Genomic DNA, 14,500 nt, shown 5'->3' on the forward strand with positions numbered 1-14,500 from the left:
TGGTTGACTGTGAGGTATGCTTGAGCTCATGTCCATCCTCCCCTTGCCAACACCTCAGATAACCAAGCAGCTAATTAAATCCAAGTCGACTGGATTGTAGCCAAGGCGTTAACCCACTATGCCATGGTGCTGGGTATCCTACGCCGTGCCCTAATCATTCTGGTCTTAGGCTGCATTTGACTCAAGTCCAAGCTGGACATAAACACATTCTTTTATTACAGCAAGTAATCCTCAAGCTATTCTCCTTTTTCTTTAGTGTACGGCACATTTTAAGATGACACTTAACAAACATATGACATATTTAGTTGCCTATAATATGGCTGTGACCATATTTGAAGAAGATATCCAAGGAACACAGCTTGCCCCAATTACAAAACGTAAAATAATAAGCGTTAATACTACATAAATATATAGTAAGTGGCAAGAGTTAGTCATCAAAGGTCACATTCAGTGTCAAACGGACTTTTTTGAATAAACTATCATGTTTGTAACTTAATTTGTTTATAGATTGGTTATTGGTAGCACACCCAGATATTTCTAGAGTGGTATCTTAAATTGTCATTTTATTAGCTGAATGCTATATAACGGAATGGGTTGTTGCACATTTATAACATTTTTATTTGGTTGATGACTGCTGATGCCCTTTGAACAGTTGCTGTGCTGATGTAAACAAAGCAATGGTTGTTTTCACAAGCGCAGTAGTCTGGACTGTTGATAACCGTTGGTAGCTTATACATCTTTGTAACCTGTATGCAAGTTAATATCTAAATAAGAAAGATAGCCAGTAAGCTACTTAATAACTAGCTAGCCAGCTAGCTAGTAAAATATGTATCCACCTAGCTACGTACATAGAAAACTAGGTAGTGAGAAATGTATATATCAAATAAAGGAATACTATGAATATTTCACTTGAATGAGAGCATTTGTAAATTTAATACTTCAACAGAACATCCCAGTGTATTGAGCTACATTCATAGGTGAGTAAAGGCAATTGCTATATGTATTTGTCTTTATGCCTTTGTTTTGAGTAAAATGAGTGTGTGTTTTGTGTGTGTGTGTGTGTGTGTGTGTGTCTGTGTGTGTGTGTGTGTGTGTGTGTGTGTGTGTGTGTGTGTGTGTGTGTGTGTGTGTGTGTGTGTGTATTGTGGGGGTATTCAGCACACATATTCTAAAAGAAACATATACAGACCTTACTTTTCAATATCAAATTACTCTTTATGAAAATAATTATTTTCTTCAATAGTCTTTCCATGGATAGGCTAACAAACAACTTTTTGCTCCATGTATAAAAGGCATATACAAGTTTGAGGCAGTGTCAATGAAAAGAATTCAAAAACAGCTTCATGTGCTTCGATGTTCTAGACTATATATGAAACAAACATTCTTAGAACAAAGTATATGTATAAAAAACAAACTTTGCACCAATGCACAGCCTCAGGCTGACACTTAGAACTCATACATGAGCACATCAACATCATTCTTATGTAAGTAACATTTGAAATAATCATTACTAACATGTTCTATAATACATTTGGCACTAATACTTGCCATTGGTCCAGCAATAGGCAAAATATTGTTTCCTGGTTATAAATGGTTGACTGGAGAGGGTTTCAACCTAAATACATTTTCTCTAATTTTAGAAATAACTAGGCTGTAATCTCTCGCTGGATTACCAGGTCTACTGTGTTCTGGAAACTCTTCAGCAGTGATACAGCCTTCTCATGCTCCATGTGCACAAAACTGTGTCCATTTGCCTGCAATACAAATATAATCTATAAAAATTGGAAGCACCCTTTGTTTAGGGCATTATCTATATTTCTAAAGTTTTCAGTTCAAACAGGGCTCAAGTGAACTGCCATACATTGTACAATAGTGCAATGCAAGTCCTTACTCTTAGCAGCTGTAAGATTGCATGCTATGGTGCCTTATCATTAATACTGTAACTTGTTGCCATGTACATTGACAATGTGCTTCCATTCCACTTTATAATGGAAATGCAACCATGCCAGTAACAAACACAATGCAAATTATGACCTGCAAGTTCCTATTATTAAAAAAAGGTGAAGACAGTCATTCACTGACCTTTGCTAGAAAACTGTAATCCTGTCTGATATCAGGACAGTATTAGCTGGGCACTTTGTATAAATTGCAATGTTTGTTTTCTAATATAAAACTGCCTAGTTTATTTTTGAAGCATAATTCTTTGGGACCCATAAGAACAGTACCAAGCACATATATATGATTACAACACAAAAAGTTGAAAACTCAAAAGAAAGAATTACAAATGGCAGAACAAAACAAATGAATCATAAAGCACTGAATGACTCCAGAGTAAATCACAAAACATTCAAAATTTCTCTCCCACTAAAATAGCCCTACATCAGCGAACTCCAGCTACAAAACCAAATCATGTGTCATCTTGTTAGTGGTACGGTTATGGAAAGGGTTTTTAATAACACAATATAAAGTGTAGGGTTAGGGTTTGCCCCCCTATACTGCCTTACTCATGTGTGCTGACCCTAAGCCTATTCCTGTTGCTAACCCTAACCTACACATTACATGACTAAAAACCCTTTCCCTAACAGTACCAATACACAGAACAAATGGAGCCAGAGCACACACAACACAAAACATGCACAATACTAAATCCATTCCCTTACCTAACCCTTACTCTAATCCTAACATGTTCACAACACTTGCGGACACACGGGCGTGCACACACACACACACACACACACACACACACACACACACACACACACACACACACACACACACACACCTACTATAATACAGGATTGCACATTTTCACAACCACCACTTTTTCATTCAAATATTAATTTCTCTGCACACTCCTACTTATCTACACTATATCCAACTAAATTCTGCGATATGTGATTCACACAAATGAGCATTCTCTAATTTGTGCCTTCTCTATCTCTTTTTTGTACCCACAAAAACTTTTCAACCAAATGTGAGTATTCAGCCTTTTGAGTTACTCACATATATAGCTACACCCTTATATGAACACACACACACTCACACACACACACACACACACACACACACACACACACACACACACACACACACACACACACACACATTGCAAAATAGTAAGAAACTGGAATAAAATGCTATTTCTTGAAGACAAAACATTTAGCTAAATCCAGACTTTGTGGAGAAGTCATTTTGCAGAACTGTTCTGTAAAACATATACTGGTGTTTTTCCTTCAAGAAATTCAGTTTTGTTTACACTGCTGTTGCTGATGTTGGATTTGTTTGCTGTGGCTCTCCTGGTAAAACTGGTTTCTGCTTACCCACTTGCAAGTTGTGGAAGAAAATAGCTGCAAACAAATTATACATTTAGTAAAAATTATTGCACCAGTATATATTTGAATAGTATGGGCCATTCAAAAGAATTACTCTGAAGTAATTTTGCAACATTCTGTGTAAAAGTGGAAACTGATTTCTGAAGAAGAAAAATTTGCAGCAGTATTGTGAAGCAACGGCAGCATTATCAAACCAGTGGACAAGCAAGTGTTTTCTTACAAAAGGAAGCGTAGTGAAGGGAAATTCAGTAGCAGGCTCTTCATGAAAATTACTTTGTATTCAGCATTTGATATACTAATTGTTTTTGTCATTATATGGCACTGGTAGTTCATTGAGGATATCACATACTAAAGCAGTTTTAGGACTGAAAAGTAAAAAAAAAACAATGTCATCTAGTTAGAAAATGTCAGGAAGTTTGCTTCCAGAAAGTAGGAGAAAATTTTTTTTATGGTGTAGAAGAATGTGCTTTGCTTATGGAAGTGAAAGATCCATTCTACGTGGTACATACAGTACAGTATTATGGATGTCTCTAGGAAAGACAGATACAGTAACACAAATTGTGTTGTGCACAGCATGCCATGCATACTCGGTCTCCAGACCTCCTCATTTCCTGAATCAGTTGCAGGATGTTGTCACTAGCAGGATGGAATGACTGTTTGCAGCTCCCTAACCCTCCCACTATACTCATTTGCAGTTTGGATTAAGGCTCCTAGACTCGGTTCCATGGTGCAACCGTGCCAGTAGTGTGACTTCATGGATTACTCATTCACACCACTGACAGCAGGGAACAGTGGAACTCCGCACAACAGTTTTTACCGAGTTATATGGTAACTGCTGCCTTCATGAATCCTGGCCATAATGCACATAACAATAAATCGGTGAAACTCAAGTTCAGGTTCCTTAAATCAAACGTTACAACAAATTTCTCCAAACAGTGTATGTTGCATTTGCTTCAGTAAATATATATATATGTACTGTATATATTATATCAGACTTTAAATAGTAGCTTTTTAGTGCTTTTTTTCAGTCTCAGAACAATGGTTCCAAACTGCATTTTCTAGGTAAGGTGCTTTTTGTGATTCTTAATGTACACACATAAAAAGAGTAACTCTAGTCATTTACAAAGGCTTAACACATTTTATTGATCCAACAGCTGGAAGTCAGTAAACTGCTTAATAAGAGGGCAATGTCATCCCCCGAAACACTTAAAAAAAAAAGACTGAAAATGCGGGAGAAAATATTGAGCGCTGCTCTTCTCCTTTAAACTTGTTGTCGGCACGGCAACATATCACACTTGAACTGATCAAGAATGCTTGAGCAGTAGCTTACAGTCTTAATGAAACCTCATCAAAAATTAATAAATATATTTTTCTCGGCCCCATATCCCTAATTATATAAAAGATAATATTATATACCACCTCTCAGATCACACCAAGGTGGGGAAAGGCCAAATTCCCTGAACCCCTCTGTAGCAGAATCTTGTACTCTCTCTCTCTCTATATATATATATATATATATATATATATATATATATATATATATATATATATATATATATATATATATATATATATATATATATAAATCTCTTTCAAATCTTGAAATACTGAAATGTCGAATTTCAGTATCTCGAGACAAAAATGGCGAAAGTACACTACAATGTAAAAGTAAAAAATTGACTGTCACCATACTGAAAATTCATAATACCGAATTTTCAGTAATGCTATGCTCTGTTTTTTAATACACCCTCCAACACATAAACAAAAACACATACAAGACCTTCCTCTCTATACCATAACAAACCAACCCAACCAACACACAGACAACACCCAACTAATCTATGTATAGCGGGGGGGGCAATCCCCCTTCACTCCCACGCCCCCAACATCCCCGCTACTTATATATACCAACTCCAAGGGCTCACTACCACAAATAACACAACAAACCCACCACTACGCACTCTACACTTCCATTGCACAAACACATACTACACATGTACAGAAATCACCACTTTCAACACTTACACACTCACACTCTCACCTACCTACCCCAACCTACACCTAAAACTTCCCAAAAAACTTAAATAAATTCCTATCCAAAACCCTAAAACAGTACACACCTACCTGAATCTCCACATATAACCACACATCGGCCACCATCTCTAAATCCCAGACCACACTGCACTTTAATGAGACAGCACACAATAAAGAAAAGAACGGGTACCTGTCAAATCTTCGAATACTCAAAATTTCGAACGTTACATGGTTGAGACCAAACGTCCAAAATTTTGAGTGCTCGAAGATAGACTTTCAACAGCGCTGTATGGTGCAGATAGGGAGAATTTCCTTTTTCTGCACTGAAGTGCGGTCTCGGAGTTGATATATTTAAGTAGGGGGGTGTGGGGGGTGCAAGGGGGGCTTGCCCCCCTGCCTACACTGTTAAACTGTTTTTTTCTGTTTTTACTTTTTTTTATTTGATGTTCGACCATCCAAATGTCGAACATTTGGTCTCGACCATGTAATGTTCGACATTTTGGATGTTCAAACATTTAACATAGACCCTAAAGAACACACTGCGCCACAACTAACATGGATCCGGTAAACTACAATTTGTGAAAATGCAGTTTTGAATAACTGCACTTTTGGCATTCTGGTCTCAAGATACTAAAATTCAAAATTTCAGTATTTCAATGATTCACAAGTGGACCTATACACACACATACACACACACACACACACACACACACACACATATATATATATATATATATATATATATATATATATATATATATATATATATATATATATATTTATTTTCCAAAAATGGCTTACTCCAGAGAAAAGAGAATATTCTGAGAAATTGTACCCCGGGATTCATGAAGCTTGCACCAGGCGCAGGCATAGCGTAGGCGTTCTAACACCAAATATGGCCGCCGAACGATTCAGGTACGAGCTGATTCCACATGCACTACCAGCGTACGCCAGATCTGCACAGCTATCAGCTCATGTATGCTAATCACCCCATGCGCAGTAGTGCAGCATGCAAATGAAGGTACATAGCGATTCATGAAGTGGTGCAGGCGTAGCATAAGCATACAGAAATGTAAACAAAAAAAAGGTTTACATTTTTTCAAACAGAACATCGGAGCCATGAAAGTGGACCAAACTTACGTATTACAAAGTTAACATATGCCAATGGCTAAATATACAGCCAATGGCATAAAAAACACGCACAACACATAAAAAATAACATTTAATGTCATGGCTACACTAACGCAAAGTAAAACCGCAGTGCATAGGTGCACAAACGGGAACAGAAGGAAAATATATACAGAAGTCATAAAACTGCAATGTAACACAAATCATGATTTCGCCATAATAGTCAGTGGTATGCATGTTACACCACAACCAAGGTGCAAGGGTTGCTAAGGGTCTGTGGCAGTGTTCGGCGCTGTAACTACAATTAGTAGTCAATGCAATGCAAATGAGGCAAATAATACTGAATCGCAAATGCCTTGCCAGCGTAAGGCTGTACCACACGGCATAGCAGTATAACACTGAGGAGTGGCCTGGAGGTATACATGACATCAGGAGAGGGGTGTGCCACCATAGCTGTAAGCACACTGGAGCATTGCTAATCCGGGTTGCCCGTTGCTAAGCAAAGCCGCAGGATAGGGGTGTGGATGTAGCCATAGCTTTGCTTAGCTGAGCGCACACAAGGTGACCGAAAGTGCATGTGTACGCAGATGACAACATGCTCGAAACCCAGTAAATGGCTGCGCGCGGTGCGCACCACAGCTGAAAGAGGAAGGTTATAGGAAGACAATAAGGAAATGCCGCAGCAGGGTAATTGGAGTAAACTGAGTAATTAGCACCTATTAACTTACAGTGGGCCATTGACGGTAGCTAACAGCAACCTGCAGAACAGGAAAGGGGAGGTGCCGGATTGCAAAGAAAAGAGAGCTGTCACAGCAGAACAAAGCAAACCTGCAGTAGATCGGCTACAGAACACATTTCGCAACACAATCCTGGGTTGGGAAAGTACAAAACAAGAAAGCAGGCTGCTGGATGCATGCCTGACAATGAGAGGGGAATCGGTTTGAAAAATGAAGGCAAGGGCAAGAGATGATCCACGGCAGCCAAGTGTAATTCAACACCAAAAGCCCCACAATAGCAGTACCTGCAGTAAAACCCATAAGTAAGATACCCTGCAGCTTGGATTGTACATACACACCCTATGACATCATCAGCTTCCAAAGTGCAATAGTATAAAGTGTGAAGGCACCTCATACACACTTGTGTATTCCAAAACACTGCGCCATCGATGTAAACAGATGAGGAACTTTTAAAATGTACATGTTGGGAGCTGTCATAGCTTTGATTCATCAGCATGTGTTGGAGACTGAAGGTGGTGTGGAGGATGATGCTGACAACCACCTCAGGCACCGGAGGAGGAGAAGAGTGTTCAGACCAAGGGTAACCTACCAGGGGCTAGATGATCTGGAGATAGTAGAGCATTACAGGGTGGACAGTGACATCATACAGCAAATTGTTGAGCTGTGCTGGCCACACCTCAGAGCCAGAAACAACAGAGGGGAACCCATCCCAGTGGACACAAAGGTATGTGTAAGCTTGAGAATACTAGCCACAGGTACCTTTCAAAGGCCAACTGGAGATATCATAGGGATCTCACAGGCATCAGCATCCAGGGTACTCCACCAGTTCCTGGATGCCATGTTACCACATGCCAATGAGCATATATACTTCCCCCGACCTCAGGAGGAGTTGGCCAGCAATATGCACTTCTTCCACCGTGTGGCAGACTACCTGGAGGTACTTGGTGCAATAGACTGCACGCACATACACATCAAGTCACCACCTGGTGAGCATGGTAGGTGCTATATAAACAGCAAGGGATACCACTCCATCAACTGCCAGGTCATGTGCAATGCCCAGGGCATTATCATGGATGTGTGTGCTGGCAGCCCTGGAAGCTACCACGACTCCCACATCTGGCATGCCTCACAGCTTTACCAGGTATTTGTCAGGGGGGACATCCCATATGGCCACCTTGTGGGGGATGCTGGCTATGCACTGGAGCCATGGATGATGACTCCCATCAGAAATGCACACACACCCATGCAAGAATGCCATAATGAGGCACACGCACAAACCAGAATCATCATAGAGAGTGTGTTTGGGATGCTGAAATCATGGTTCCATTGCTTGGACATATCTGGTGGAGCCCTGCAGTACTCTCCAGGCACATGTGCCCACATCTTCATAGTATGTGCCATGCTACATAATATGATCCTGCGGAAACAGGTGAAGCAGGGACATAATGGTGAAGGCCCTCACAGCCCACCGCAATTGCCAAGGGCACCACAGGCACAGAGGGATTCAGACCACGAACACCCTGTACCAGCCCCAGTAGGCAGATGGAGGCATGCCCAGTATGCCCATGCCTTGACAAAGAGGGAACGTATAGCACATACACTGACAGTGTAGGCCCCTACAGACTGACACACTTCTCCACCTGCACACACAGTAAACATGGATGGCACACACACACGACCACCTGTAAATTGTCGTGTATAGGGGGTCTACTGTGTGCATCCTACATAGGCAGCCCTCAACTATTGCACACGCAACTGCTATTGGCACAAGGTAAGTCAATACCTGAACAGTAAATTAAGATAACAGCATGTGTCGATACTGTATGTATAGGTTCCTAGGTACATTGGTAGGTACATGCCTAACTCTCAGAGGCCATTCATAAGCCTAGCCAAAATGTGTCTGCTGTCGCCACCCCATTGATTGACTAACTGTCACTCTGTGGAGCAGAGCCAATTGTGGGATCCCTGGGGTGTAACCACTGTTCCCCACCCACTCTGCAAGGATTTCCTGGTGTGTTAATGAGGGGCTCCATATAATGTAATCAGGGATGTAGTGCCAAAGCATGAGGAGTACCCATGACAGGTATCTGTCACCCCAGCATTCTCCAGTTATGGTTGTGGCAAGGTGTAGCTTATTACAGTGTGTGGCTCGCTGTGACATGGATTCCCATAGCTGGAGCATATCCATTAAGCCTCACTTGGACATACCATTAACAGGTATCATCCATATGTACACCAACTGAGTTACACTTTTGTTTGCAGTATGGAGGAACAGCCGTAGTACACTCTACATACTAAACACCATAACACTTGTACATATCCCAGATGCCTCAGTGGTAAAGCCACTGACTGTGTTGTTCATGGTCCCGGTTCCACGACCTGCAAGGGCTGTTACGTAATTCTGATGTCCCGAATAATGGATGTTGGATGCAGGTCATTAGAGCATGTTTAAGCACATATTAGTGGGTTTTTGCGCCGGTAAGTGCCGGTAAGCGGCGTTTAAACATGACTACATGGATATGCGCAACACAGGTCTAACCATTGCTGAATATCGAGCAGATCACGGACAAAGCTACCCAGAACCACTGAAATGTGCGTTATTTACCTTTGTACTAATAGTGGCTGCTCTGAGAGGTAAAACGACCACTGCCAGGAGTAGAGCACGCAACCATGTACACAATCTTCACAATAACCTACCACTAAGCTACCTGAGATGTACCAATGGCAGGTGTGTATTGTGACAGGTTAAAACACAAAAGGGCGGACTTCGAGAAATAGTATACACCGCCATGTACCCAATGAAAGGTGTATTCTCTCTCTCTCTATCTCTCTCTCTCTATAATATATATATATATATATATATATATATATATATATATATATATATATATATATATATATATAAAATATAGAGAGAGAAAGGGTGATAGAGAGATATATGTCGATATATATGGATATACATATATATGCAGATATATAGATAGGTTAACAACATCTACACAACCATGGAAGTACATATAAATAGGATACTACCAAATACCGAATGCTTTACATACCGACGCGCGTAATCATGAGGCTTAAAGACCGAATGACCACAGTACCGAAACACCAGAACTGCGAGTACTATTATCACGATGTTAAGGGACATTTAGGTAGTGCTTCTGGTGCTGCGGTTTAGGTAGGTACTGTGTGTAAGTGTGTTTCTGATTGCTGTAGTGTGTGTAAGTGTGTGTTCTGAGTGTGGTGTGTGTTTCCAGTGGACTGTAATGTGTGTGTGTGGGTTTGCTTCATGTGTCTGTTTGTGCTATCTCAGAGGTAGATTATTAAAGTAGGTGTGGTGTGGGGTGCGCAGCCACTCACATGGGGGGTGTATGGGGGCATGGCCACCTGGCCATACGTAGTGTAGGATGGTTTGTTTGGATGTGATGGGTAGCAGTGTGTCTGTATGTGTGTGTGTGTGTGTGTGTGTGTGTTCTGTGTTTGTGTTAGTTCCAGGAGTTTGACTGTCGTGAGTTTGAGTGTTCGGTATTGTGGGGTTTGGGAGTCTGGGAACGGTAGTGTGGTTGTTGGAAGTGTGTGTGTTCCTGAATCCATGGGTATGCAGTATACAGCGGCTGAAGTCTTCAAATATGTGTATAACATGGACCATAGCAATCACACATTCCACCACGACCGAACGTTATGAACAAAGGATATGGAGAGTATATATGTCTATACACTATTACAAATATGTGCTATGGACATGAGCCAAAGATAGGGTTACCACCTGTCCCACCATGCGAGGGGCAGTCCCTCTACGTGCGGTGTGTCCTGACCAAAATGAGTACAAATACTAATGTCCTACAATCTCGAGACATTTGGCATATTCCATATTTAATGTAATTGTTGCATAAAATAGTCATCTGTATCTAAAATACCTACATGTAACAAGAAACAGGATAAGCAAGTAAACCGCTACAAGAATAAGCTTTTATATATGCATATATGTAAAGTTCTATACTTTGCACTGACCGTGGGTATGTGTCGGCCTCTAAAATCCAATGTGTGCTCTGCAAATGTCCCACTATGGCCATTTGAAAAGGTGGCAACCCAAGCCAAAGAGGTTCAGTCACCAACACAACTCCAATGAGTGCAAATATCTGTGACAGAAATACACGAGACAGCTTTCATGTAGCAACATTTCATTACATACCGATGTATTTCCAAAGGGATTGAAGGACCAACACCACCTGCATGCTATACAGGAACCAATTAACAATGGCTTAATAAATCAGCCTGCAATTACCATAGTATTAGTCCACTAAAGGATAGGTCTTCAAATAGGGAAGGAGCCCTCACACACATATCGAATATGTATAAATGCAGTTCCTACACACCTGCATCTGCTATGTACACCCACCTACATCTCCCCCACACCCAAAACAATTGCAATACATATTGTAATAACAACACAAACATCCACTCACTCTATGACATCTGCAGAAGCCTTAACATACCTTGTCAGAGATACACTATAATGGCCCTATGTGAAATCGTTGCTGTTGTACAATGGAACAGACGCCGATGTTACAGGGTTTGGTTTGCAATAATCCCATATCAGACGGCTGTGCGTACACCAGGAAGTGTTACCAATTACTGATTAACAGCACAGTATGATACACATGTACAGTATACCAAAGATGTCAGGTGAGCACAGTTCAAAACAACTAACGTTCTATGCATAGCCTCACAGCCCTGAGCTGCTCAAACATCCTTGCCAGACCTAAACATTTGCAGATGTATCAGGTACAAACCCTGCAGAAGTAGCAATGTTCAGAAATATAACAGCTAGACTCACATGTAGAACTACATCCTTTAGCCATTACACACAATCCATGGGGGCCATGAAGTTAATATATCTCTGTGTGTCTCCATATAGCTGTTGCAATTCATCACAAACAACACATCCAGGCCGTCTTCCTCGAAGGTAGGGCAAAGGGACAATGCCCAAGTTAAGTATTCAATTATATACCACTGTTGCCATGTCATTGGCTAATGGAGTAGCTGCACAGCTGATGTGCATGTAATCATCTACTCTGGAACACCAATTGGTGGCAGGATACCACATGTTACTGATATCTAAGTATAAAAGGATGACTTGTCATACATTCAAAGCATCTGTACATACCAGAAAAACATTACAACACAAAACAAATATGATTTATATTACTGTCAACGACAACTCGGGTTACTAATAAGGTATGTAGAACACTCAGTATGTCAGTATATGTAGTACCTGTTCTGTAATAATTAAAGTGTACACAATGCATATAGTGGGAAAAGGTATTATGTAGTGATGTATTGTTGAGCATAGTAACGTTTGTAGAAATTGTGTGTACTGCTGTAGGCCACAAGGTAAACACCTCATACACCACAAGGGATGCTATATAAGGACTTGGAACATAACAATTCCACTCCAGCTGCTGTCAGTGACAGGGTTGGTCCAACAAGTACGTGCCATAACAGGGGATAGTATATGTTGATATACTGCAACAGTAGGCATATGTATGGGCGTATAACTGAGAATAACATATCTAAGGTGGTCCTGCTGTGCAATTATGATTTGCATTGTGGGATATTGTGGCAAAAATGTGTAATGTACAGTATTGTAGGTAGATATGTCTAACATTTTACATAGCATTACTGTTATGTTATGCAAACATCAGGTATGTCTATTGGCATGTACAATACACAATAACAGGATACATATGAATTGTAGTCACCAGACAGTGTATCAATATGATAGCTAATTGAAATGGAAGAGCTAGTCAATTATCCATGCACAAAGGACATGTAATAGCTTCATAGGTTCATAGTTAGGTAATATGCTGTCTAGCCAAGGCCATTCATAAGCCTAGCTACAGTGTTTTGACTTGCGGCACCTCCCTAGGTTAGGTTCCTGTGCCTGTGAACAGCAGAGCCATTAGTTACCTGTGCCTCTGTACAGCAGAGCCACTGCAGTGATCCCTGGTGTACATGTCTGTCTCCCATCCACCCATTGAGGTATTTCTTGAAGAGTGCTAGTGAGGGTCCCTGCCTGATGTACATAGGAATCATGTTCCAAAGCATGGGGAGTGTCTGGGTCAGGAATGTATCCCTCCAGCACGTCCTAATCATCGTTGCATTTAGGTACATATCCAAGAGCATGTGGCTCTCAGGGGCTTTTGCTTATGTGGAGCATATCCATCAATACTGTTTTGGACATGGGCCTTGTATGTCCAGCAGAGATCACCTCTGAGTATGAGGTATGCAAACTAGTACAGTTGGCGTTTCTGTAGTTGGGCTAGTTGGGCTGCATACGTCATCCTTTGGAGGTCAGTATTCCTCTTGGTGTGGTAATGTTGTGGTATTTCAAGCTGTTGCTGTTGTCTTGTAAGGTACATCCCAAATGGGGGTGTTGTACCCTTTAATGTGTTTCATAAGTCATGAGTAGAGAGGCATAATGGCTGCCTTTGTCCTGGCTACAAAACCATTAGAGATTAGGGGGGGCACGTAGAAGGATATCCACACCACCTTGCCAATATGGTTATCAAAGGAGTGAATGCTATCTACTTGGGTTCTAAGATCCCTTATTATGTCTTATGTATGTAGGGGACTACCACCTATGTGATAGTCCACAGGTGATTGGTGTAATCCAAAGGGGATGTCTATGCACCTTGTGGCATGCAGTTTGAGGCCATGTTATTGACACCAGGTATCCGTCCCAGTGACACCCTTATGAAGGGTGTCTGTATCAGCTGGGGAATCAATCATGGCCCCTAGTTTACAGTCATCTGCAAACCTTTTCAGGGTAAGTCCTCCTGTGCTAGCCTGTACCTCCGAGAAACATATACCGAACATGAGGGGCCCTATGACCGAGCCCTGGGGGAAGCCAATTGTAACTGATTTACAGTAGGACCTAGGGTATGCTACCCTCACTGTGTGGGTTCTGTCCATGAGCCACTTTGCATAACATCTCATGACATAGGGGTTAATGTGCAGGTGGATGTGTATGTTGACAATACCAGAATGGGGAACGGTGTTGAAAGCCTTTGAGAAGTCAAGGTAGGCTGTGTGGATCTCCTTATCCTCATCTACTGCCTTGGTAACTGTCTCAAAGGACTCCACCAGGCTTAGGAGACATGGACTGGCCCTAACAAATCCAAACTGGATGGGATCAAAGGTTTGGAGGCCACCAATGTCTCTGTGAATGAGATCCATGATGATGTGCTCCATAGCCTTGCAGAACAG

The 14,500-nt window shown here is 41.2% G+C and overlaps 1 protein-coding gene across 1 annotated transcript in view; it reads right to left on the bottom strand.

Moving 5' to 3' along the window:
- Positions 1-1,117: 1,117 nt before the first annotated feature.
- LOC122813494 (leucine-rich repeat-containing protein 7-like) overlaps positions 1,118-14,500 on the bottom strand; it is a 638,320-nt gene continuing 624,937 nt past the window's right edge. The window contains exon 16 of the mRNA XM_044085838.1: positions 1,118-1,754. Coding sequence (XP_043941773.1) covers positions 1,647-1,754 — 108 coding nt within the window. The 3' untranslated portion in view covers positions 1,118-1,646. The remainder of the gene's footprint in view (positions 1,755-14,500) is intronic.

Source organism: Protopterus annectens, chromosome 10.part0 (assembly GCF_019279795.1).
Source record: "Protopterus annectens isolate FY-2018-M chromosome 10.part0, PAN1.0, whole genome shotgun sequence".
Classification (NCBI taxonomy): Eukaryota; Metazoa; Chordata; order Ceratodontiformes; family Protopteridae; genus Protopterus; species Protopterus annectens.